The sequence below is a fragment of the Nomascus leucogenys genome, chromosome 24 (assembly GCF_006542625.1).
Source record: "Nomascus leucogenys isolate Asia chromosome 24, Asia_NLE_v1, whole genome shotgun sequence".
NCBI lineage: Eukaryota > Metazoa > Chordata > Mammalia > Primates > Hylobatidae > Nomascus > Nomascus leucogenys.
In genome coordinates, this window is record NC_044404.1 from 27,642,856 (window position 1) to 27,670,598 (window position 27,743).

Consider the following 27,743-nt stretch of genomic DNA (forward strand, 5'->3'; position numbering starts at 1 on the left):
TAAATATGGAAGAAAGATTATGAGAAATGGAGAATGGAGAGAAAAGATCTAATGTAGTTTTAACTGGAGTTATAGAGTGAGAATAGGGCAAACATAGAACAGAGGTGATATTTGAAGAAATAATGACTGATAACGTTCTAGAACTGATTAAAAACACTAGCCTGCAGTTTCAAGAAGCCTAACAAATCCGAAGCAGGATAAATAAAATCTCTAATCTAGATACATCAAAGACAAACTTCAGACCAGAGACAAAGAGAAAAATCATAAAGATAGCTGGAGAAACATTAGAATACCTTCAGAGACACAGTAGTTAGATTGACAGTTGACTTCTCAACAACAGTGGAAGCCAGTAGAGTGCTATCTTGAATGTTGATGAAGGACAATAACTGCCTACCTAGGATTCTAAATCCAGTGAAAATATATGTCAAGAATGAGGGCTAATTAAAGACATTTTCAATCAAAAGAGAGTTTTCTATCAGCACATCTTATTGAAGGAAATTCTAAAGAATGTATTTCAGGTGGAAGGAAAGTGATGTCAGATGGAGAGTCTGAAAAGCAGAAAGAAATGAAGAACAAAAAAAAAAGTGGTAAAGATGTGAAAAGACAAGTCACAGACAGGGAGAAGACATTGCTATATATATTTAATAGCAAAGGACTAGCATTTAGAATAAATAAAGAATTCAGCCAGGCGTGGTGGCTCACGCCTGTAATCCCAGCACTTTGGGAGGCCAAGCTGGGCAGATCACAAGGTCAGGAGTTCAAGACCAGCCTGGCCAACATGGTGAAACCCTGTCTCTACTAAAAATACAAAATTAGCCAGGCGTGGTAGTGCATGCCTGTAATCCCAGCTACTCCGGAGGCTGAGGCAGGAGAATCGCTTGAACCAGGGAGACAGAGGTTGCAGTGAGCTGAGATTGTGCCACTGCGCACCAGCCTGGGCGACAGAACAAGACTGCACCTCAAAAACAAAAACAAAAACAAAAAAACAGAATTCCCATGAATCAATATGAAAAAGAAAGATACAACTCAATAGAACCAAAGTTGTCAAACTTTTTAATCTCAGGAACCCATTACACTCTTAAAAATCATTAAATTCTCTGGCCGGGCACAGTGGCTCGTGCCTGTAATCCCAGCACTTTGGGAGGCCGAGGCAGGTGGATCACCTGAGGTCAGGAGTTCAAGACCAGCCTGGCCAACATGGAGAAACCCTGTCTCTACTAAAAAATACAAAATTAGCCAGGCATGGTGGTGCATGCCTGTAATCCTAGCTACTTGGGAGGCTGAGGCAGGAGAATCACTTGAACCCAGGAGGTGGAGGTTGCAGTGAGCCGAGATTGCACCATTGCACTCCAGCCTGGGCAAAAAGAGTGAAACTCCGTCTCAAAAAAAAAAAAAAAAAATCATTAAGTTATCTTCTTGAATCTTAAAAAAAAAAATTACTAAGGACCCTGTATTAGTCTGTTCTCACTCTGCTATAAAGAACTGCCCGAAGCTGGGCATGGTGGCCCACGCCTGTAATCCCAGCACTTTGGGAGGCTGAGGCGGGCGGATCACAAGGTCAGGAGTTCAAGACCAGCCTGGCCAACATGGTGAAACCCCATCTCTACTAAAAATATAAAAAATTAGCCAGGCATGGTGGCAGGTGCCCATAATCCCAGCTATTCAGGATGCTGAGGCAGGAGACTCGGGAGGCAGAGATTGCCGTGAGCTGAGACCACACCGCTGCACTCCAGCCTGGGCAACACAGTGAGACTCCATCAAAAAAAAAAAAAAAAAAAGAAGGAAGGAAGGAGGAAGGAAGGAAGGAAGGAAAGAAAGAAAAAGAAAGAAAAGGAAGGAAGAAAGAAAGAAAGGAAAGAAAGAAAGAAAAGGAAGGAAGAAAGAAAGAAAGAAAGAAAACAAGGAAAGAAAGAAAGGAAAGAAAGAAAGAAACTGCCAGAGACTGGGCAACACAGTGAGACTCCATCTCAAAAAGAAAAAAAGAAAGGAAAGACGGAAGGAAGGAAGGAAGGAAGGAAGGAACGAAGGAACGAAGGAACGAAGGAAGGAACGAACTGCCAGAGACTGGGTAATTTACTTTAATTTATATAGGAAAGAGGTTTCATTGACTCACAGTTCCACATGGCTGGGAGGCCTCAGGAAACTTACAGTCATGGTGGAAGACACCTCTTCACAGGACAGCAGGAGAGAGAATGAGTGCTGAGAGAAGGGGGAAGCCCCTTATAAAACCATCAGATGTTGTGAGAACTCAGTCACTATCACGAGAACAACATGGGGAAAACTGTCCTCATGCTTCAGTTTTCTCCATCTGGTCTCTCCCTTGACACGTGGGGATTATTACAATTCAAGGTGAGATTTGGGTGGGGACACAGAGCCAAACCATATCAGACCCTGAAGAAGTTTTGTTTATATGAGTCATATCTATTGATGTATACTGTATTCGAAATTAAAACTGAGAAAAATTTTAGATGTTTGTTTATTCATTTACAAATAATACACTTATTACATATTAATATGAATATAAATTAGATTTTTATGCACATGGGGAAAGAAGGAATTAAATTAGATTTTTAATTTTAAAAAATTGTGTTTCCAAGAAAAAAAATTAGTGGGCAGAGTAGCATTATTTTCATTTTTGCAAATTTTTTTTATTTTAATGTCTGGCTTACCAGAAGGCAGCTAGATTTTCATAGCTGCTTTTGTTTTTTAACCTCCATACTAAAGATGTAAGTGATTTATATACCACCATTACAGTATTAGAATATTCTGAATTTGACTATTTACTTACTTTTACCAGTGAATGTTATACTTTCATATGTTTTCATGTTACTAATTATTATGCTTTTCATTCAGCTTGAAGAACTCCCTTTAGCACTTCTTGTGAGGCAGGTCTAGTGGTGATGAACTCTCTCAGCTTTTTTCGTCTAGGATTATATCTGCTTCTATATTCAGTCTATTATGATAGGTTGTTCTGGTTGAAGTATCTGAAGAAAATCCAAGCTGGCAGAAATATACAGTTGGAAAAGGAATATTTTTATAACCTTGTTGACACTCTTATTTGATACTAAATCAAAACTTGACAAAAGTTAGTTGCATTGTACAATCTAAAACCATTATAATGACTTCATACTCTGTTACATTAACATCTGTTGGTCTATATTATACTTTGATTGGATCTTTTATCCATGCATGATTTTTATAGCATCATGTATTTATCATTTGGATAGTATTGGTTCCCTGAGTTATGCAGCTCTTCCAAATGTCGATAAATTTCATTTTACAATATAAAAAAATACATATTTCCATCAGTTTCACCAGAAAAGTATTTAAATATTGGGAAACTGTTACAGTGGTAGATACAAGTCTTCCGAAATTTTATTTTTATTTTTACTTGAAAGCTACATTTTTATCACTGGCAACAAACACCCTCTGTTGTTTTCCTTGAAGTGACAGGCTCATACTTATTTTCAACAAGTTGTCTGCCAAATACCCATCTGAAAAGTTTATATGTATACGTTTATGAAAGTTTTAAAGCTTTTAAATAAGTTTTTACTAAGTTCTTATAAAACTATATTGAATAAGTAAAAATGGTATTCCCTAAAAAAAGTGGCCAATTCAGCCTGCAGTTCCATTACACAAGTGCTTTTCCTAGAGACAGACATTGTATTTCTTTATGCAGCAGAAGTACTTTATGTGCACTTCCCATTTCACAATACAGAATATTAGAAAGATGTGTATTGAGGGGTCAAGGTTTAATTAATAATTTGTTTGGCTTCAAGGATACATTGGCTTTTAAAATACTGTGAGTGTGTGGGGATGAAGAATACAATAATACTAGTTCAGTTCGGTGCCACTGCCTTGAGCCATTTTGTCTATCTGTATTAGTCCGTTTTCACACTGCTATAAAGATACAACCTGAGACTGGATACTTTATAAATAAAAGAGGTTTAATTGACTCACAGTTCTGCATGGCTGGATAGGCCTCAGGAAACTTACAACCATGGTAGAACGCTAAGGGGAAGCAAGGCATGTCTTACATGGTGGCAGGGGAGAGAAAGAGAGTGCAGAGGAAATACCAGACACTTACCAAACAACCGGATCTCACGAGAACTCCCTCACTAACACGTGAACAGCACGTGGTGGGGTTGGGGGGCGCCCATGATCCAATCACTTCCCACCAGGTCCCTCCCTCAGCACGTGGGGATTACAATTCGAGATGAGATTTGAGTGGGGACATAGAGCCAAACCATATCACTACCATTGCCTTTTTTTAATTTTTAATTTTTGTGGGCACATGGTAGGTGTATATATTTATGAGGTACATGAGATACTTTCATACAGTCATGTAATGTGTAATAATTACACCATGGTCAATGGGGTATCTGTCCCCTCAAGCATTTATCCTTTATGTTACAGACAATTCAATTATACTCTTTTAGTTATTTTTGAATATGTAATTAAATTATTATTGACTATAGTCACCCTGTTATGCTTTCAAATACCAGGTCTTATTCATTCTTCCTATTTTTTGTGCCCATTAACCATCCCCACTTCCCCACCACCAGTCCCCCACCATTGCTTTTGCTCCATCCTGTTGATATTTACACTCATGGAGCAAATAAACACGTTAGTATTATTTTGAGTAATGGTCAAACAAATGAAAAGGTACTCAGTTTCTTTAGTAATGATGAAATTACAGATTAAAATAACAATGAAATACTATTTCATGCCCACCAGGAGGGCGGAAGTTTAAAATTCTGTGAACACTGGGAGTTGTCATTATGGATATGATGCAACAGGAACTTTTTTTATCTGGCCGGTGGTATAAATTAGAACAACTACTTTGGAAAACATTTTGGCTGTATCTTCAGAACACATGCAGACCTTGTGATCCAGCAATTCTACCCTAGAGAAACCCACATGTGTTATACCAGGATGTATGTACAAGAATGTGCATAGCAGCATTGTTTGTAGTAGTCAAAAATTGGAAACATCCAGATGTCTGTCAACCGTAGAATGGATAAATTCTGATATGTTCATACACTATAATATCATACAGCAAAGAAAATGATTGAACCACAGTTACATTCAGTATCAGAGATGGATCTGGCATAATCTGGAATGATTCAAAAAAAGCACTAAAGAATATAAACAGTATAATTCCGTTTTTGTAAAGTTCAAAAACAGGCAAAATGATATTGAATAAGAATATATCTCACTATTCTTAAAATGCAAGAAAATGATTAAAAGGGAGGGATTGAGTTGTGATTGGAGAAGGGCACGTGGGTGGGCTTTTAGGGCTCTGGCAATGTTATTTCTTGATCTGGGGAAAAAGATAAAGTAAAAAGAAAATAAAAAACAAAAACCCACAGTGTTCCTCTGAGTGGATAGAAATTTGAAATTCTCTTCATTTTGCTTGTCCTGTATTGCTGTTATAAAAAGGGTAAGCTTTTTAAAAATGAAAATACATTGATTTTTACCATTTTTGCTTTGTTTTATATTTATTTATTCATTCTGAGAGGGAGTCTCACTCTGTCACTCAGGCTGGAGTGCAGTGGCACGGTCTTGGCTCACTGCAACCTCTGCCTTGTAGGTTCAGGCAATTCTCCTGCCTTAGCCTCTTGAGTAGCTGGGATTACAGGCGCTCAACACCATGCCTGCCTAATTTTTGTATTTTAGTAGAGATGGGGTTTCACCTTGTTGGCCAGGCTGGTCACGAACTCCTGACCTCAAAGTGATCTGCCCGCCTCGGCCTCTCAAAGTGCTGGGATTGGGATTACAGGCATGAGCCACCGCACCTGGCCTGTTTTTAAATTATAAAAGTAATACATCCATTAGACTGATTTTTTAATAATAATGATATTTATTCTTATAGCTTGATTATAAAGCATACTTTTTCCTCATGAAACAGTAACACCTGAAAGACTCGATTGCTAGTCTTTCACCAAATGCCAGAAATCCTGGTAAATTCCCTTTTAAAGTAACACTATATGCTTACCTAACTTTCTTAATTCAATAGTATTAGATAAATTACTATTGGAAAGACTACTTTTCAAAATCGTTATTATATGCCAAAGAGGAGACTATGATAAATCAGAGTTATCGTAAGAATTAAACAAAATAATATACAGAATAATAGGTTCCCAATAAGCTCTGTTCCCAATGAGTTCAAAATCTGCCACAATTTAAAGCAACCTTCTTGAAAATAAAGGTTAGTGGGCTGGGCTCTGTGGCTCACGCCTGTAATCCCAACACTTTGGGAGGCCGAGGCGGGTGGATCATGAGGTCAGGAGTTTGAGACCAGCCTGGCCAATATGGTGAAACCCCGTCTCTACTAAAAATACAAAAATTAGCCGGGCGTGGTGGTGTGCACCTGTAGTCCCAGCTACTCAGGAGGCTGAGGCAGAAGAATCGCTTGAACCCTGGAGGCAGAGGTTGCAGTGAGCCGAGATCATGCCACTACACTCTAGCCTGGGTGACAGAGTAAGTTTCCATCTCAAAAAAAAAAGAAAAGAAAAGAGCCGGGCGCGGTGGCTCAAGCCTGTAATCCCAGCACTTTGGGAGGCCGAGGCGGGCGGATCACGAGGTCAGGAGATCGAGACCATCCTGGCTAACACAGTGAAACCCCGTCTCTACTAAAAATACAAAAAATTAGCCGGGTGTGTTGGCGGGCGCCTGTAGTCCCAGCTACTCGGGAGGCTGAGGCAGGAGAATGGCGTGAACCCGGGAGGCAGAGCTTGCAGTGAGCCGAGATCGCGCCACTGCACTCCAGCCTGGGGCACAGAGCAAGACTCCGTCTCAAAAAAAAAAAAAAAAAAAAAAGAAAAGAAAGGTTAGTTTATGTGTATTTATGCCAAATCCCATCTCTCCAGAGTTTAATATATATTGATAATAGATTGATTAGCAACGTTCTCAAAGATCTCATATACTCTTGTTTTTTTTTTTTTTTTTGAGATGGAGTCTTGCTCTGTTGTCCAGGCTGGAGTGCAGTGGCGCAATCTCAGCTCACTGCAACCTCCGCCTGCCAGATTCAATTCTCCTACCTTAGCCTCCTGAGTAGCTGGGACTACAGGTGCCCACCACCACATCCAGCTAATTTTTTTTGTATTTTTAGTAGAGACGGGGTTTCCCCGTATTGGCCAGGCTGGTCTTGAACTCCTGACCTTGTGATCTGCCCACCTCAGCCTGCCAAAGTGCTGGGATTATAGGCGTGAGCCACTGCGCCCGGCCAGATCTCATATACTCTTGACCACACATCAGTAAAAATCAAAAAACCTTAGGAGAAAAAAAGGTAACAACATTTACATTAGACTGATTTTTGAAGTGAATCTGCTTTAGTGCCCAATATGCTGTGTCCATTTAAAAAATTTTTACATGTTCTGAAGTTTTGTATTCTTGCAACTTTATCTACCTCCCCCTAAATTTTAAAGTATTTTATTGTTGTTATTTTTATTTTTAGCCCTTTCTCCTACCCATATTATCCTCCACCCTGTTCAGTATGGTTTCTGTTCAGGACTCAGACTGGAATGCAGATTTTCTTTAACAACTTTACACCCACTTCTTAGTTGAGACAGATTGCCAGAGTCCTGTGTAATCTTACAGATTCTGTGGGTGTCGAAGGATGTTGCTTCTTTATACTGTGCTAAGGAAGCCCTTGTTTTGTGTGTCTGTGATGTGTTTCTGGATGACAGCAGCAATAATACCATCTACTTTCTAGGCAGAAGAGAGGCAAAGAGAGGAGCAGCTGGTCTCATTTGACAGGTAATAGAATTATTCATACAACCTGCTGAATAGTTGAGATGGGAATCTATCTCGTTATATTTCTATTAATTTTAAAAATCAATGAAAAAATAGAGGGCAAAAATAAGGGGGCACCTGGGGTGGATAACATAATCCACAGAATAAAAAGGCAAAACCATGGGCTTTTCCAAGCTCTTTGAGTTATTGGAAGGAGTAATTTCAAGGTGAATAAAAAATCCCAAGAAACCATTGATGTCTATGTGTTAAGCAGAGAGCTTGACTCCCTAGGATTAAGTATGAACCCACATGTCTACAGATTAGGAAGTCTAAGTCATTTTACCTCTAATTCAGATTTAAACCCATCAGAGTTCTTGGGTCTCTTTACTCATTTATAAAATGGAAGCAATTCATCCTTCTAGGAGTATTAAGAGGGAAACCAGACAATTTGTATCTGAATGATGTTCTTAACTTCTCCAAACTAATCCCATAGAAGGGTATTTGTGGTATTAGTTCAGAACTTGATACGTTTTAGCATAGATACACATCCATCCCTCCCCACTACACTAAGAGCACCTCAAAGGCCTGAGGACTCTGTATCTCTAGCATGTAGAGGACGTTATTTAAAGATTGTAGAGGTGAAGGATGATTTATGACACTGTTGGGAAAACACATAATAATGGAATTTCAAAGTGTTTTATATCTAGTATAATAAGTAATATGTTTTCCTTTTAAATGCTTGAAAATAAAGAGGCGGTGGGGCATGGTGGCTCAAGCCTGTAATCTCAGCACTTTGGGAGGCTGAGGCGGGTGGATCACCTGAGGTCAAGAGTTCGAGAAAAGCCTGGCCAACATGGCGAAACCCCATCTCTACTAAAATACAAAAATTAGCTGGGCGTAGAGGCAGGCGCCTATAATCCCAGCTACTCTCGAGGCTGAGGCAGGAGAATCTCTTGAACCTGGGGAGTGGAGTGAAGTAAGTGCCACTTCACTCCGGCCTGGACGAAAGAGCGAAACTCCGTCTCAAAAAAAAAAAAAAAAAAAAAAAAAAAGCCAGGCATGGCGGCTCAAGCCTGTAATCTCAGCACTTTGGTAGGTTGAGGCAGGAGGATAGCTTGAAGCCAGGAGTTTGAGACCAGCCTGGGCAACAAAGCAAGACCCCCATTTCTAAAAAAACTTTTAAAAAAAGAGTTATGACATTTCACTAGCTTTCTGTTAAGAGGGTTTTTTATGGATTGTTTTTTAATAGAGATGAGGGTTTTGCTATGTTAGCCAGGTTGGTCTTGAACTCCTGGCCTCAAGCAGTCCTCCTGCCTCAGACTCCCAAAGTGCTAGGATTACAGGCGTGAGCCACCACGCCTGGCCTGTTAAGAGGTATTTAACCCAAAGCATAACCTCAAGGAAATTTCAGAAAACCAGGAGATGTGATTCTTTTGAACTAACTGGCAAAGCACTGATAGGTCACTTAGCTTGCTCTTCTCCACCCACTTAGTACTGAAGGTACCAATGCAGCTTGCACTTTGAGAGTGCCCTGGAAGATGATGGTGCAACATAATTCAATGAGTTCAAATCTCTGGCTACTCTCCTTGTCTGGCAAGCCCCAGTGAGATTACAGAGTATACCCCTAAATGGAAACAGCCAGGAGTCCCATCCCTCATAATTCTGCTACATGTCAGCTTTGCCCATGGAAGCTGAGTCTTTGTCTTCCTGATATCATCAGCTCTTTGCTTCTGGATATGAAGAATGTGGCCCTCCTTATTGATAGCAGAGGAGTGGAGCCCTGGTAATGTCTTTGCATAGGTTCTGCTGGCAGTAGAGGTGTTGGAGATATGTCTTGTTCTGCCTTTGAGAGGAGAAATCACCTAGCGTGCCTGTCTCCCTGCAGCCATGAGGAGTGGAACCAGATGCAGAGCCAGGAGGATGAGGTGGCCATCACCGAGCAGGATTTGGAGCTTATTAAAGAAAGAGAAACGGCAATTCGGCAGCTGGAGGTGAGAGCCAGGTCATGTTTTTTGTTTGACTCAGTGTGTCTGCAGGTATCTGAACTCGTTAGTTCACTTTAATTCTCTTAGTGATTATGAAAAAGCATAAAATGTGTCATTGTGTGATTTGTATTTTTTCTGTCTCAATGTAATCGTGGTGGGTTTGAACTACTGTTTTTTGTTTTGGTTTGTTTTGTTTTTTCTTGGACGGAATTTCGCTCTTGTCGCCCAGGCTGGAGTGCAATGGTGCGATCTTGGCTCACTGCAACCTCTGCCTCCTGGGTTCGAGCGATTCTCCTGCCTCAGCCTCCCGAGTAGCTGGGATTACAGGCATGTGCCACGACACCTGGCTAATTTTGTATTTTTAGTAGAGACGGGGTTTCTCCATGTTGGTCAGGCTGGTCTTGAACTCACGACCTCAGGTGATCCACCCTCATCGGCCTCCCAAAGTGCTGGGATTACAGGCGTGAGTCACCGCTCCTGGCATGAACTACTGTTATAATGGTATTGGCCTTGGTGCCCAGGAGTACTCAAATCCTTTCCTCAATCACATCTTATACGGATCACCACATCTTACTTCTCCTGGAGAAATGTACATGGAGAACAGAACAAGGCAGACAGATATTTTATTGCTCATTAGAACTTTGACCTCATATCTCAATGCCAACCTCCGGGTTAGGCAGGACTCCATGGAGAGCCCCTTCGCTTAGTCTGAAGAGCCCAAAATAAAGGCAGGCCAAAAGTCTTGCTCCATTTTTGTATATCCTGAAGTCTAATCCCAAGTTGTAGATCCTATCCCTTCAGTGAGTCAGAGAAATAGAAACAGTTTTTGAGGTGGAGGTTGAGGGAGAAGTCTGCAGGCCTTTCTTAACTAACTGAGCTTTCAACTTTAATTTTGCACAGTGACTAACAAAATATCCTTTTTTTTTTTTCAAGACTGAGTCTTGCTCTGTCGCCCAGGCAGGAGTGCAATGACGCTATCTCAGCTCACTGCAGCCTCCCTCTCCCGGGTTCAAGCGATTCTCCTGCCTCAGCCTCCTGAATAGCCGAGACTACAAGTACGTGCCACCACACCCGGCTAATTTTTGTATTTTTAGTAGAGACAGGTTTTGCCATGTTGGCCAGGCTGGTCTTGAACTTCTGACCTCCAGTGATCTGCCTGCTGATTCAGCCTCCCAAAGTGCTGGCATTACTGGCATGAACCACTGTGCCCAGCTAAAATATCCTTAAACCTGAGTTTTCTCCAGTTTAGTTTTCTCTGAAGGTAGAAGGCTGCCATTGCTGGGATCGGGGGAGGAGAAAAGGCGAGAGGGAAATTTTGAGCTCCTCCTTGGCCTCCATCTGTGGCAGTGGTTCCGAACCGTGACTGCACAGGAGGAACACCTGGAGAAGATTTTTTTTAATGCCCCAGCTCTCATCTGCCACTAATTATTTGATGGGATAATGTGAAATTCCTGTTTATTGTATGTTAAAAATGGGCAAATATCCATTATTTTATATGGTTCAAACTAATAAATCATAATTTCTGGGCATGAGGCCCTGGGCATGGGTTTTTTTGTTTTTTTTTTTTTTTAAGTCGGAGTCTTGCTGTGTCGCCCAGGCTGGAGTGCAGTGGTGCAGTCTCGGCTCACTGCAAGCTCCGCCTCCCGGGTTCACGCCATTCTCCTGCCTCAGCCTCTCTGAGTAGCTGGGACTACAGGTGCCCGCCACCACGCCCGGCTAATTTTTTGTATTTTTAGTAGAGACGGGGTTTCACCGTGGTCTCGATCTCCTGACCTCGTGATCCGCCCACCTTGTCCTCCCAAAGTGCTGGGATTACAAGCGTGAGCCACTGCGCCCGGCCGTGCATGGGTATTTTTTTAAAAAGTTCCCCCAGGTGATTATAATGTGCAGCCAGGGTGGAGACCCACTGCCCTAAAGGCCATCAATGTCTGTTTTTATTTATTTATTATTTATTTTTTGAGTCAGAGTCTTACTCTGCCACCCAGGCTAGAGTGCAGTGGTGCATTCTTGGCTCACTGCAACCTTCACCTCCTGACTTCAAGCGATTCTCCTGCCTCAGCCTCCCGAGTAGCAGGGATTATAGGTGCCCGCCACCACTCCTGGCTAATTTTTGTATTTTTAGTAGAGATGGGGTTTTGCCATTTTGGCCAGGCTGGTCGTGTCTGTTTTTAGATGGGATAGTTTATCCTTAAGTTATGATTATTTTATTGCCTTCAAAAATGTCATATCTTTACTCTTTTTCACCTACTGCTACTACTAATTGAATTAATTGTCTAACATTAGAAATATGGCTAAGTGCAGTGGCTCATGCCTGTAATCCCGGCAAGTTGAAGGCTGAGGCAGGATGATTGCTTGAGCCCAGGAATTCAAGACCAGCCTGGGCAGTGTAGCAAGACCTTACCTCTACAAAAAATAAAAAATTAACCGGGTGCTGTAACATGTACCTATGGTCCCAGCTACTCAGGAGCCTGAGGTAGAAGGATCACTTGAGCCCAGGAGATCAAGGCTGCAGTGATGCCACTGCAATTCAGGCTGGGCAACAGAGCAAGACTCTGTCTCAAATAATAATAATAATCCTTCCTTCAAAAAAAAATTACTGGCCGGGTGCGGTGGCTCATGCCTGTAATCCCAGCACTTTGGGAGGCTGAGGCGAGTGGATCACCTGAGGTCGGGAGTTCAAGACCAGCCTGACCAACATGGTGAAACCCTGTCTCTACTAAAAACACAAAAAATTAGCTGGGTGTGGTGGTGCATGCCTGTAATCCCAGCTACTCAGGAGGCTGAGGCAGGAGAATTGCTTGAACCTGGGAGGTGGAGGTTGCAGTGAGCAATTGCTCTCCAGCCTGGCAACAGAGTGAGACTCTGTCTCAAAAAAAAAAAAAAAAAAAAATACAGTTGGCCCTCGATGTATTTAGGTTTCACATCCTCAGACTCAAGCAACCGTGGATTGAAAATATTAAAAAAAAACTAAAAAATAATACAACAATAAAAATAATACAAATGTAAAAACCAATACAGTGTAACAGTATTTTATATAACACATTATATTAGTTTAGTACATTACTAATACAATGTTAGTGCTATGTAAAATAGTAATGTAATATAAAATAGTAATGTAACATTATATAAGTAATATAGAGACGATTTAGAATGTAGGAGAGAATGGGCATAAGTTATATGCAAATACTGTGCCATTTTATATCAGTGACTTAGAGGGAGGGAGTCCTGGAACCAATCCCCCGCGGATACCAAGGGACAAATGTACTGTTATAGCAGAGTGGAGTGAGACATATGGAGCTAAGGAAAGAAATGTAATGGATGCCAGGGTATAATGGATCATTTCATATTCAACAGAGGAAAGTCCAAGTTCCTTAGCCTAGGTTCAATTTTCGTATCTAGTAATTTCCAAACTCTGACACACAAATTCTATGTTACGGCAAAGCTAGGTTATTTGCTCTTTAACTGAGTTGCCTTTCTGTTTCTATGACCTCTCCTTTGCTTGAAGGCACAACTCATGTCTTACCTCTTCTGCAAAGTCTTCCTTTTCTCCATATCTTTCTATACCATTAATTCAGTCATTTCCTATATAGTACTCTTTCTTCTTATTTATTTTATTGTGCACTTATTCCCCACGTCCACCCCAGTTAGCTGTATTCGCAGCAACTAGCAGACTACCCCAACTATGGTAGACTCTTAGCAAGTGATTGAAATGCCTGCCAAGTTATGATTCCAATAACCCTTCAAACCTGGAAGGGAATTGCCCTCAAATTTCCATAGGGTCATGCCCCATATGAGCATCCCTTTAATAAGACAGGTTTCCATTGTCTTTCTTCTGCCTGATCATGAGTCAGAAAAACTCAAATATAGGCCGGACGTGGTGGCTCACACCTGTAATCCCAGCACTTTGGGAGGCCGAGGCAGGCAGATCAATTGAGGTCAGGAGTTCGAGACCAGCCTGGCCAACGTGGTGAAACTCTGTCTCTACTAAAAATACAAAAATTAGGGCCGGGCAAAGTGGCTCACGCCTGTAATCCCAGCACTTTGGGAGGCCAAAGCGGGTGGATCACCTGAGGTCAGGAGTTAGAGACCAGCCTCACCAACGTGGTGAAACCCCATCTCTACTAAATATAAAGAATTAGCCAGGCATGGTGGTGCATCCTGTAATCCCAGGTACCTGGGAGGCTGAGGCAGGAGAATTGCGTGAACCCAGGAGGCGGAAGTTGCAGTGAGCCGAGACTGCACCATTGCACTCCAGCCTAGCAACAAGAAGGAAACTCCACCTCAGAAAAAAAAAAAAAAAAACAATAGCCGGGCGTGGTGGTGCACGACTGTAATCCCATCTACTGGGGAGGATAAGGCAGGAGAATCGCTCGAACCCAGGGGATGGAGGTTGCAGGGAGCTGAGATTGTGCCACTGCACTCCAGCCTGGATGACAGAGCAAGACTCTGTCTCAAAAAAAACAAGTAAAAAATAAAAATAAATAGAAAGAAGGGAGGGAGGCTGGGTGCGGTGGATCACACCTATAATCCCAGCACTTTGGGAGGCCGAGGCAGGCTGATCAGGAAGGGAAGGAGGGAGGGAGGGATAGAGAGAGGAGGGAGGGAGGGAGGAGTCCAGGCACGGTGACTGATGCCTGTAATCCCAGCACTTTGGGAGGCCAAGGCGGTGGATCACGATGTCAGGAGTTCAAGACCAGCCTGGCCAACATGGTGAAACCCGGTCTCTACTAAAAATACAAAAATTATTCCGGCATGGTGGCACAGGTCTGTAATCCCAGCTACTCAGGAGGCTGAGGCAGGTGAATTGCTTGAATCCGGGAGGTAGAGGTTGCAGTGAGATGAGATTGTGCCACTGCACTCCAGCCTGAGTGACAGAGCAAGACTCTATCTCAAAAAAAAAGAGAGAGAGAGAAAGAAAGGAAGGAAGGAAAGAGAGAGGAGAAAGAAGGAAGGGAGGGAGGGAAAAAAGGAAGGAAGGGGAGGGAGGGAGGGAAGGAAAGGGAAGGGAGAGGGAGAGAAGGAAGGAAAGAGGGAGGGAGGGAGGAAGGAAGGAAGGAAAGAAGGAAGGAAAGAAAAGGAAGAAAAAAGTAAGGGAGGGAGAGAAGGAGGGAAGGAAGGAGAAAGACCCAAATATAGGGGGTTTTGCCAATGTTAAATTCTTCCACTGCTGTTAGGAAAACAAGCTGCAGTTCAGGCCACCGAGCTGATTTGTTTTTACGTTCTTTGATCAGAGCAGTAAATAGGATGTAGTCCATTCACTTTGGAACTGCTATCCACAAACCATCAGCTTTTTGTCAGTCAGTTGGGAGTTACTATAGGGCATTGTCCAGTGATGACAGAATCCAGCAGCTCCTCACACAGTTCCAGAGTCAATCCCAGGGGAAAAGAGGCTCCTTACTTGTAGCTCCTCCTTGCATTCCCCAGATAGCAAGATCTTGTATAAATATTTAAATTCTGTAGTCCAAAGTCCCAGTGGTTGTCATCGGGAGGCACTCAACAGGCTTTTGTCACAAGGCCTAGCAGTCTCCACATAGGGCTATCACACCAAGAATTTGTCTATATCAGCACTCCAGCCTTCTGCTGTACTGTTTGGACTTGGGCACTCTTACTGGTTCCCATGTAGCATGTCCAATTAATGTTGCTTGAAGGGTGAGTTTATCTGTCTTCTGTTTTACAATATTGGGTAGGCAGCAATAGATTATTTTCTGTTTATGGAGAAAGCATGCTTTATAGAGCCTTAAAAACACACATGTTAGGCCGGGCGCGGTGGCTCACGCTTGTAATCCCAGCACTTTGGGAGGCCGAGGCGGGCGGATCACGAGGTCAGGAGATCGAGACCACGGTGAAACCCTGTCTCTACTAAAAATACAAAAAAATTAGCCGGGCGTGGTGGCGGGCGCCTGTAGTCCCAGCTACTCGGAGAGGCTGAGGCAGGAGAATGGCGTGAACCCGGGAGGCGGAGCTTGCAGTGAGCCGAGATTGCGCCACTGCACTCCAGCCCGGGCGACAGAGCGAGACTCCGTCTCAAAAAAAAAAAAAAAAAAAAAAAAAAACACACATGTTAATAGGTAAAACTTTAGGTACATGAGGGAAACAAATCTTCTAACATGTTGCTTAATGTTAGTTAATTGTTTTTTGTCTTCCTTAGGCTGACATTTTGGATGTCAATCAGATATTTAAAGATTTGGCCATGATGATCCATGACCAGGGTGATCTGATTGGTATGTATTATTGATACCTTTAACCTCAAGGTGAGTTGATAGTATTTGGCATGCATCTGTAATCCCAGCTACTCAGAAGGCTGAGGCTGAAGCACCATCTAGGAGTTTGAAGTCAACCTGGGCAACATAATGAGAATTTGTCTCTTAAAAAAAAAAAAGAAAGAAAGAAAAAGGAGTTAGGCCGGGCGTGGTGGCTCAGGCCTGTAATCCCAGCACTTTGGGAGGCCCAAGCGGGCAGATCACGAGGTCAGGAGATGGAGACCATCCTGGCTAACACGGTGAAACCCGTCTCTCTAAAAATACAAGAAATTAGCTAGGCCTGGTGGCACGCACCTGTAGTCCCAGCTACTCGGGAGGCTGAGGCAGGAGAATCCCTTGAACCCGGGAGGCAGAGGTTGCAGTGAGCCGAGACTGCGCCACTGTGCTCCAGCCTGGGTGACAGAGTGAGACTTCGTCTCAATTAAAAAAAAAAAAAAAAATGTAGTTAGTCATATCAGCTATAGAATTAAAGTACGTTTAGGAATGCCATTTTAAAAATTACTCAATTTATTTTTCTTAGCAATTTTCTTATGTTATCAAATGTAGAAGTTAAATGAGGCCTCCTGAATACTCAGTTCAATTGACTTCTTTGTAAGTCTTTGTTAGAGAACTAGCTCTCAGCTTCCCAGCTTTTATCTCTACAAACTTGCAAAATTATGGGGTTAGTAACTCTTTTTTTTTTTTTTTGAGATAGAGTTTCGCTGTTGTTGCCCAGGCTGGATGGAGTGCGATGGTGTGATCTTGGCTCACCACAACCTCCACCGTCTGGGTTCAAACGATTCTCCTGCCTCAGCCTCCCGAGTAGCTGGGATTACAGGCATGCGCCACCACGCCCAGCTAATTTTGTAGTTTTAGTAGAGACAGGGTTTCTCCATATTGGTCAGGCTGGTCTTGAACTTTCGACCTCAAGTGATCTGCCCGCCTTGGCCTCCCAGGTGCTGGGATTACAGGCGTGAGCCACCATGCCTGGCCAGTAACTCTTTTTTTAAAGCTTTCTATATGGAAATAATTTCAAGTTTATTAAAAGTCGCAAAAATAGGCTGGGCATGGTTGCTCACGCCTGTAATCCCAGCACTTTGGGAGGCTGAGGTGGGAGGATCACTTGAAGCCAGGAGTTCAAGACTAGCGTGGGTGGCATAGTGAGACCCTGTCTTTACCAAAAAATTAGCCAGGCATAGTAACATGCACCTGTAGTCCTAGCTACTCAGGAGGCTGAGGTGGGAAGATCACTTGAGCCCAGGAGTTGGAGGCTACAGTGAACTATCATTGTGCCACTGCATTCCAGTCTAGGTGACAGAGTGAGATATCCCGTCTCTCTCTTTTTTTTTTTTTTTTTTTTTTTTTTTTTTTTTGAGACGGAGTCTTTCTCTGTCCCCCAGGCTGGAGTGCGGTGGCGCGATCTCGGCTCACCGCAACCTCCACCTCCTGGGTTCACGCCATTCTCCTGCCTCAGCCTCCCGAGTAGCTGGGACCACAGGCGCCCGCCAACACGCCCGGCTAATTTTTTTGTATTTTTTAGTAGAGACGGGGTTTCACCGTGTTAGCCAGGATGGTCTCGATCTCCTGACCTCGTGATCCACCCACTTCGGCCTCCCAAAGTGCTGGGATTACAGGCTTGAGCCACCGCGCCCGGCCAGAGATCCCGTCTCTTAAAAAAAAAAAAAAAAAAAAAAGTAGCAAAAATAAAAATATTACAAGGACCTTCTTTATACTCTTTACCCAGATTTACCTCTTGTTAACATTCTACCCCATTTGCTTTATTATGTATTCTTTCTCTCTTTCTCTATGTGTATCTACATAATTTTTTATGAATCATTTATGGGTAAGTTAAATACTTCATAGCCCCCAAAAATTCATTGTTTTTTCTCCAAAGAATAGGGCTAGTCTCTTACCAAGGTAGTAACTTGATTTCATGGCTGGATAGTTTGGATAGTGGTAGTGAAACCAGGATACGTAACATGAGAAATCTGTTCAATTTGCAGTCTTAAAACATCTGACTGTGTTAAAACATCCTCTGTCCTTCCTTTTGCAGATAGCATAGAAGCCAATGTGGAAAGCTCAGAGGTGCACGTCGAAAGAGCCACTGAACAGTTACAGCGAGCTGCTTACTATCAGGTAAAAGTGGATACCAAAGAAAGTCACTCTGTGTTGCAGACTTTTTAGGCCATCAGAGTACATTGACATATTGAGAACAGCTGCAGCCTTTTGCTTAGGTTTAAGCTAAAGGAAAGTAGTCATAATTGCAGTCCCAGTTCCAGTTTTATTATTTTCCTTTGCAGATAGATCTACAAAAAATAATCACACCTTGAATAAACTTACCAGAAGGCTAGTAACTGCAAAGCTAACCCTATACACTAATATGATACCTAAATCTGCTATGAGGCTATTTTATATCCCAAACAGCTGAATGTATTTCAATTAGGGTAGTAAGAAGTCCAGTTAAAGTAGAAGACTTCATAGATACTTTGTGTTGACTGTTGCCATAGAGGATGGACATAGAATCAACTTCGACTGCTATTTATATATGAATAAATAGGGGTAATCATTCTGGAACTATTCCTGTAAAGTGAAATCCTTCTACATGTTAGTTGAAACTCTGGTTTTTTTACTTATCCAAGTCTTTATCTCAGTGTACAAATAATGTGAATGAAGTCCTTCTCACTTCCCTTCAATTTGGTGTTGCATGGCTTTTTAGAAATAAATAGCATTTCAGTTGTTTTCTGTGTTCCTGGAATAGCTGTATTTTACCTCGGAGTGCTCATAAGGAAATTCGTATTTAATAATAGTGTTTCCTTTAAAAACTAGGTGATTAATTTAGGGTCCAACAGTAAGGGAATAATTAAATTATATACATCCACTCATTGTTGCATATGGGAATTAAGAGATGTTTATGAAGAGTTTAAACAGAAAAATGTTTATACTAAACATTAAGTAAGGAAAAACATCAAACATCATACAGTGTGATCCCAGTTATATCAAATAATATACATAGTAACAAATCAGAAAGAAATACAATCAAAATGTTGACGGTATTATCTAGGGGTGATTTTTTTTCTCCCTCTGCTTGCTGTATTTTTTTTACAATGAACATAACAGTTTTATACGTATTATAAAATGTTATTAAAATACACATGCACAAATATTTTATTGCAAATAATGCCTGGCAGCACAGGTATAGCTCCTTTGCAAAATTGTATGTGGGGACTTGGAATTAAAACTTTGAAAGCTGTACTACTCGGCTGGGTGCGGTGGCCCACGCCTGTTAACCCAGCCCTTTGGGAAGCCGAGGCAGGTAGATCATTTGAGGTCAGGAGTTCGAGATCAGCCTGGCCAACACTGGTGAAACCCCATCTCTACTAAAAATACAAAAACTAGCTGTGCATAGTGGCACACGCCTGTAATTCCAGCTGCTCAGGAGGCTGAGACACGAGAATCACTTGAACCTGGAAGGTGGAGGTTTCAGTGAGCCAAGATCACACCACGGCACTCCAGCCTGGGTGATGGAGTGAGACTCTGTCTCAAAAAAAAAAACAACAAACACCAAACAAACAAACAAACAGACACTTGCACTACTACCTAGTGCTGCTGACTTAAGATATCTGGGAAAGTCTCTGCATAATTTTGCATGGATAGAGTTAATCTTTAATTACAAGGAGGCAGATTTATGAAGCATTCTTAGAGTCTTACACATACAAATTTTACTTGTTTCATGAGTGTCTTGTTTACATATTTCTTTCCTCAGAAAAAATCTCGCAAGAAGATGTGTATCCTGGTGCTTGTCCTGTCAGTGATTATTGTAATCTTGGGATTTATTATCTGGCTAGTTTATAAAACGAAGTGATTGCCTCCGATCTTTCTCCCGCTGAGCTGTTTTCAAGAACAAACTGATCACAAAAAGACAGCATATACCAGAACGTCCTGTAATCATTTAGTTAGAAACTAACTACTAACTAGTCTTTGGAATTCGTGACCTGTGGAGACAGTATTTATCAATTTATTGATTCTATTGATTTCTCAAATTAGGAATTAACTTATGTGGATTTTGCTTCCTCTTGTATTCTGATTGCCCTTCATCCCAAGTGTTTACTGAAAATTCCATTCTAGATATTCTTGTTTTGACAAATGACACTACAGTCTCATAATATTGTCTTTTATGTATATACAAAATTTACCCTTTTTACTAGCATCTGAGATAGAGTTACTTTCTGGTACCCAGTATATTGGAGTCTGTCAGAAACTATAATGGGCCACTAGTTTTTATTATTTAACATTTTTATTTGAATTTCTAAGAAGCCTATTCTCTATTTTGAAAGATTTTGGCCCTATATTTAATTGGAAGGTAAAAAATTGTACATGTGATCCAGAGTAAATGAGAAGTCTATCTGAGCTGGTCAGTTACTGGAGTACATGTTACTAACCTGGGTTTAAAGTTTACTTTATTATCTGCTAGTGTCATCCACAGCAGTTCATCCTCATCCACACTAAGCCATCCTGTTAGCTTTTAAAAGAAGTTAATTTAATTAATATTAACATACTCTATGGGCTCCCTCTCCCACCTGTCTGCATAGAAAGGCAGAATTAGACACAGCATGCTTTGGAAAAGCAAATAGGAATTGTTGGGAATGATTTAATCTTCTTGTTGTTGTTGTTCACTTGTGCTTCTACATTCCTGGTGAATGATGAATGTTGCTGTCAAAGGGCTGCCCCTACCTTCTAAGGGTTGCTGGGCATTTGAAGGCAGGAAGATTTTTAAAGATAGATTGAGGTTGGTTTAAAATTATTCCTGTGAACCAACAACGAAGCAAAGAAGAGGTTCATTTTTGTAAATAATACTGGTTTCAAATAGTGATGTTAGATTTAACCTAATTTATAAACAAGAGATTAATATCTCCATGCATAGTTTTAGACAAAACAAAGATGTTTCAATAAAATTACTGTCTTGTAATATAAATGTTGTCCACTTCCCTTTTCCACAGGCCTAGAACAGTTAAAGGGAACATAATTTGTTTAGGCTCCCACATAAATGTGAATCTGGCCAAGAACTTTGGTTCATCCTTTAGTGAATTCGAGGATTTGGCTACTCTGAGTATATTTATATTCATTTCTTCTATTCTCCTTCTGTTATTATACTTGATCTTCTAAACTAAACTAATGTGAACGGTAGGGAAACAAAGGCCCAAATGCATAAGTTTCTTTGCACTCTTGCACTTACTTAATACAAATAAATGTTTTTTAAAGCTTTTGTAGTATGTTTTTATGAGTTAACATCCTAATGTGGTATTAGGTAATGTGCTATCATGGAAAAATGGAGACTTCCAAGAAAACTGGACACCAGGTCAGGGTTGGTTTGGGACGGAATTAGGTGTAGCTGCCTTTCCTTGAAAAACAGTGTGTAGAGATGGCTGAGCGCAATGGCTCACACTTGTAATCCCAACACTTTGGAAGGCTGAGGCGGGAGGATCAGTGTATCGGTATGTCTGAGCCCAAGAGTTCAAGATCAGCCTGGGCAGTATAGCAGGACTCCATCTCCATTTTCTTAAACTGATTTTTTAATTTAAAAAAAGAACAACAGGCTAGAGCTGTTGGGGTGGTACCGTGGCCCAAAGAGCAGCTTCAGAGATAATCCTTGGTTCTGTGATCACTGTTTAACTCCAAATTACAGTCGGACGTGGATACATCATTTGTAACATTGTAGGAAAGAAAAAAGTCTTGGTTGTGAAAAACGATTTGCATTTGGGTAAAATAAAGTGACCATGCTTCTGTTCTGTAATACTATGTGACCCGTGGTTGTTGTAATGGTGATCATGGAGAGCAAATATGAACTTGGCCTGGATTTTAAATGGCCTAGAATTTGTGGTAGTTGCCAAAGAGGTTCTCCTAGGTGGTCCTAATAAACCTATTCACAGAATTCTCCTTATCTGTGCCTTGATTATCACTGGGAGCATCACGATCTAGGACAGCAGTTTTTAACATGGCTTCACATTAGAAACTAAAAAAATACAGTGCCCACTTTGGTGGCACATATATAAAATGGGAACAATACAGAGAAGATTAGCATGGCCCCTGCACCAGGATGCCATGCAAATTCACGAATTCTCTCTCTCTCTCTGTCTCTCTCTCTCTGTGTATGTATATATATACTTTTTTTTTTTTTTTTTTTTTTTTGAGACAGGGTCTCACTCTGTCGCCCAGGCTGGAGTGCAGTGGCACAATCTCAGCTCACTGCAACCTCCACCTCCTGGGTTCAAGCAATTCTCATGCTTCAGCCTCCCAAGTATCTGGGATTACAGGTGCTCACCACGATGCCTGACTCATTTTTTAAAATATATTTTTAGTAGACATGGGGTTTCACCATGTTAGCCAGGCTGGTCTGGAACTCCTGACCTCAAGTGATCTGCCCACCTCAGCTTCCCAAAGTGCTGCAATTACAGGCCTGAGCCACTGGCGCCTGGCTGAAGTGCTCTATATTTTTTTAAAAATATTCTCTGTGCTTCTCTTCTTGCTAAAAAAATAAAAAATAAATAGTGATACCTCGGTCCCACAACTCCAAGATTTTAATTTAGTCTGGAGTATAGCTTGGGCATAGGGATTTTTAAAGGCCCCAGGTAATTCTTACTTGTAACTGTGGTTGAAAAACGTTGGTTTGGATGTCAGAAACTAGACTGGGGTACAAAAGACCTTAGCTCTGCCGTTAACTTGCTGAGGGTACTTGTAAAAGTCACTTATGGCTGGGTGCGGTGGCTCATGCCTGTAATCCCAGCACTTTGGGAGGCTGAGGCGGGCAGATCACGAGGTCAGGAGTTAAAGACCAGTCTGGCCAACATGGTGAAACTCCATCTCTCCTAAAAATACAAAAATTGGCCAGGCATGGTGGCGCACACCTGTAATCCCAGCTACTTGGGAGGCTGAGGCAAGAGAGTTGCTTGAACCCGGGAGGTAGAGGTTGCAGTAAGCCAAGATCATGCCATTGCACTCTAGCTCTGGGCAATAGAGCAAGACTCCGTCTCCGGGAAAAAAAAGAAAAAGTAACTTAACCTTTAGGCCCCAAGTTTTCTCGGTAGCTCTTTTCCCTCTTTTCCAGCTACAAAATTCTCTGATTATAAAGACCCACAGCAGTTTAGTGTGAACATACAAATTGTATTTTTGCCTCTATCTTGCTTTCATTTTCTCATCCCTTTTTCTTTTTTTTTTTCTTTTTTGAGACGGAGTCTCACTCTGTTGCCCAGGCTGGAGTACAGTGGCATTATCTCTGCTCACTGCAAGCTCCGCCTCCTGGGTTCACGCCATTCTCCTGCCTCAGCCTCCCCAGTAGCTGCAACTACAGGTGCCCGCCACCATGCCCGGCTAATTTTTTGTATTTTTAGTAGAGACGGGGTTTCACCGTGTTAGTCCAGATGGTCTTGATCTCCTGGCCTCGTGATCCGCCCACCTCGGCCTCCCAAAGTGCTGAGATTACAGGCGTGAGCCATCATCCCCTTTTCTACTTCCTTTATCAATTATCCTAGGAGTACTGGGTAGATCTAGCATTTTCTCTTCCAATGAATTATTAATAAAACTATGGGCTGGGCACAGTGGCTCACGGCTGTAATCCCAGCACTTTGAGAGGCCAAGGCAGGTGGATCACTTGAGGCCAGGAGTTCAAGACCAGCCTGGACAACATGATGAAACTTTGCCTCTACTAAAATTACAAAAATTAGCCAGGCATGGTGGCGCACGCCTGTAATCTCAGCTACTCAGGAGGCTAAGGCATGAGCTTTGCTTGAACCCGGGTGGTGGGTGTTGCATTGAGCCAAGATAGCACCACTGCACTCCAGCCTGGGCAACAGAGACCGTGTCTCAAAAAAAAAAAAAAAAAGAAAAAGAAAAAAAACTATGATACTGTATAAAGTATAAGGTAAAGTAGAAATATTACTGTGGCTACTTAATCTGGGAATGTTCCAGAATAAGAACTTGCTAGATGCTAGACAGATACTCCCAGGGGAGTGTATGTCTGTGTGTGTGTGTACGCACGTGTGTGTGTTTTGCTAAGGGGTAGGGATGGGAGTGTTCACCCACCGCAGTGCAAAATATCAAAATGAAATTACCGTTCAGTCTATGCAAAGTAAAACATTCTGAGCAGCCTCTATTCAGTATTTTTTTTTTTTCTACTCAGAGACTGTCCTCAGTCATGGGAATACAGCTTCTGCTTTTGGTCACTAATTGCAGACCAGAGCCCAACTCAGATCTCAGTCCATTCTGTTCCCTAAGGCTGCGAATCACCTGCTGCTTCCCTGCTTTTCAAAGCATAGTTAGGGCCAGGCACAGTGACTCATGCCTGTAATCCCAGCACTTTGGGAGACTGAGGCGGGTGGATCACCTGAGGTCAGGAGTTCGAGACCAGCCTGGCCAACGTGGTGAAACCCTGTCTGTACTAACAATACAAAAACTAGGCTGGATATGGTGGTTCGTGCCTGTAATCCCAGCATAATCCTAGCACTTTGGGAGGCCAAGGCAGGTGGATCATCTGAGGTCAGGAGTTTGAGACCAGCCTGGCCAACATGGTGAAACCCTGTCTCTACTAAAAATACAAAAATTAGCTGGGCATGATAGCAGGCACCTGTAATCCCAGCTACTCGGGAGGCTGAGGCAGGAGAATTGTTTAAACCCGAGAGGTGGACGTTGCAGTGAGCCAAGTTTGTGTCACTGCACTCCAGCCTGGGCGACAAGAGCGAAACTCCATCTCAAAAAGAAAAAAATGATACAATAATAAATAAGAATACAAAAACAAGTCAGGTGTGGTGGTGTGTGCCTGTAATCCCAGCTACTCGGGAGGCTGAGGCAGGAGAATCACTTAAACCTGGCGGGTGGAGGTTGCAGTGAGCTGAAATCACACCATTGCACTCCAGCCTGGGAGGCGAAAGCAAGACTTTTTCTGGCAGGGCACGGTGGCTCACATCTGTAATCCCAGCACTTTGGGAAGCTGAGGCAGGCGGATCACCTGAAGTTGGGAGTTCGAGACCAGCCTCACCAACATGGTGCAATCCCGTGTATGGTGGCACATGCCTGTAATCCCAGCTACTTGGGAAGGTGAGACAGGAGAATTGCTTGACCTGGGAGGTGGAGGTTGCAGTGAGCTGAAATCCTGCCACTGCACTCCAGCCTAGGTGACAGAGTAAGATTCGTCTCAAAACATAATAATTTAAAAATTTTAAAAAGTTTCCCGACCTCAATATGCTCCTAATGTCTTTAGATCTTATTCTAAGGAAATCTACCAAAGGCCAACATATTAATCTCTTTATTGAGATACCAAAATCCAAAGGCAGCTAGTGCACCAGTCTATTTTAAAAGGTTAAGGACCTAGATTGCTGCTCTCTAGTTTGCTGGTCTACGCTGACATCATTGGTGCCCAAACAAAGAGCATTTTGCTTTATGAGGGCCTAGGTAAGCATAAGGTGCCACGTGTGAACATCTACTGTGCTAGAAACAGAACGTGGCCAAGGAGTAAAGAATTAGAAAGGTAAGATGTAGCTTTTAGGTTTCCTGGGGCTACAGTCAGCAATAGAAGGATCACACAAGCTGAGAAGTTGAAATACAAAGTTGCCATAAGATGCTATCAGGTCACTGCTAACTAGAAATGGCTTCAACACCACGTTATGCCTAAAAGGAGCATAGAACCTCAAAGGCCCACGCAATTTCTGTAGGTAAAAGTGTCTTGTTCTTTTCCGTTAGACTCAAAAACTTTTGGGACTAATTCCTTCTAAAAAATCATGCCCTGTATTCAGAAGAGGGGGACATAGGATTATTTCTGTTTTCTTGAAACCAAGTTTAGAATTTGAATTTTTCCAATCAGCCTAGTCTTACTTTGGGATCACAAGGCTGAAAAGGAGGATATTAACAGGCCATTTGATAAGTGATCTGATTAGTCGCCATCCTTGCTGGATAAGTTTATTGTGCTTTAAAGACCAGAGGAACAGGTGTTTCTCCAATCTACCTAAGAGTTGATAATCTTAAAATCCAAGTCAATGTTATATTGCAGTTACTTTTTTGATCGTCTTGCTCCAAGTTATATTGCAGTTAAATCTTGAGGGCTGGAGACTTCATCAAGGGCAAAAATCTTTTGAATAGGCTGATTTTCTACAGAACCAGTAGCATGGAAGCAAGAAAAGAACTACTTTCATCATAGATTCTTTAACTTGCTGAGCAGTGCCTCTTTCTGGATGAACAGGAACTTAGCAATTGATTTATTTTAAAAAGGAAAAACTGGTCAGATAATCCTCCCAAGGCGTCTACAAAAGTGAAAAAGAGGCTGGGCGCAGTGGCTCACGCCTGTAATCCCAACACTTTGGGAGGCTGAGGCGGGCGGATAACGAGGTCAGGAGATCGAGACCATCCTGGCTAATACGGTGAAACCCCGTCTCTACTAAAAATACAAAAAAATTAGCCGGGCGTGGTGGCGGGCGCCTGTAGTCCCAGCTACGCGGAGAGGCTGAGGCAGGAGAATGGCGTGAACCCGGGAGGCGGCGCTTGCAGTGAGCCGAGATCGTACCACTGCACTCCAGCCTGGGCGACAGAGCGAGACTCTGTCTCAAAAAAAAAAAAAAAAAAAAAGTGAAAAAGAGGGGCATCAGTTGCATGCTAATAAATATAATTATACCAACATCGAAGTGTGAGAGAGAATAGTGATTCATGAGCACGGCCTTTGGTATCACATAGGTTTAGGTTTTTGATCCCACTCACCACTTGTTCTAGGGTGAAGCTGGGCAACTCAATCTCTCTGAGCCTCTCCTCTGGAATTATAACAATACTTAAGAGCATTGTCAGGGTTAAATGAGATGATCCATATAAAATACATACTTGCCCAGGTAAGTGCTCAACAGACAATGCCATTAAAACCAGAGGCCCTGCTAATGGTCTCTTTTTTTTTTTTTTTTTGAGACGGAGTCTTGCTCTTTCACCCAGGCCAGAGTGCAGTGGTGCGATCTCGGCTCACTGCAAGCTCTGCCTCCCGGGTTCATGCCATTCTCCTGTCTCAGCCTCCCGAGTAGCTGGGACTACAGGCGCCCACCACCGTACCCGGCTAATTTTTTGTATTTTTTAGTAGAGACGGGGTTTCACCGTGTTAGCCAGGATGGTCTCGATCTCCTGACCTCGTGATCCGCCCGCCTCGGCCTCCCAAAGTGCAGGGATTACAGGCGTGAGCCACCGCGCCCGGCCTTGCTAATGGTCTCTTAAAGCCAGCTGGTGATCTAGAGCAAACCAGCAATCCTAATGCTTCCTTGCACTATAAACAAAAGCAAAAAATCCTTTTTTAAAAAATTAACCATTTGAGCCAAGCACAGTGATGATTTGGACCCCTGCTCCTGGCTGCAGCTTGTCCAGAGTTTTCATAAACAGACCAGGTGACCCCTAATGCAGATTCCCTGATAATCTACAGGCCTAAACGTGGATTAGAAAAAAGTGAGTAGGGTGCCACTTTTTGGAGAAGGGCTGGATGAGGAGAAACAATAATCACTCCAATCTCCGAGTTTTGCCCTTTAGCTTCTCTGCTTTGAGGGCAAAAGGCTGACGGTCTTAACCTAAACGCTGGAGGAGGATGTAGTCCCCCGATTTTTTCTTTTCGTTTGTTTTTTGAGACGGAGTCTCGCTCTGTTGCCCAGGCTGGAGTGCAATGGCGCGATCTCGGCTCACTGCAACCTCTGCCTCCCGGGTGCAAGCGATTCTCCTGCCTCAGCCTCCCAAGTAGCTGGGATTACAGGCATGTGCCACTACGCTCGACTAATTT

General features: G+C 42.4%; 1 protein-coding gene and 1 non-coding gene across 2 annotated transcripts in view; both read left to right on the plus strand.

Annotated features, from left to right (window-relative positions):
* Positions 1-21,890, plus strand: part of STX12 (syntaxin 12) — a 52,579-nt gene extending 30,689 nt beyond the window's left edge. The window contains exons 5-9 of the mRNA XM_003271683.3: positions 7,718-7,761; positions 9,623-9,728; positions 15,871-15,943; positions 18,015-18,097; positions 19,725-21,890. Coding sequence (XP_003271731.1) covers positions 7,718-7,761; positions 9,623-9,728; positions 15,871-15,943; positions 18,015-18,097; positions 19,725-19,823 — 405 coding nt within the window. The 3' untranslated portion in view covers positions 19,824-21,890. The remainder of the gene's footprint in view (positions 1-7,717; positions 7,762-9,622; positions 9,729-15,870; positions 15,944-18,014; positions 18,098-19,724) is intronic.
* A 94-nt stretch (positions 21,891-21,984) lies between these two features.
* LOC115833085 lies at positions 21,985-22,090 on the plus strand. Its single transcript, XR_004028536.1, has one exon. It is a non-coding gene; the product is annotated as a U6 spliceosomal RNA (small nuclear RNA).
* The last annotated feature ends 5,653 nt before the right edge of the window (positions 22,091-27,743 follow it).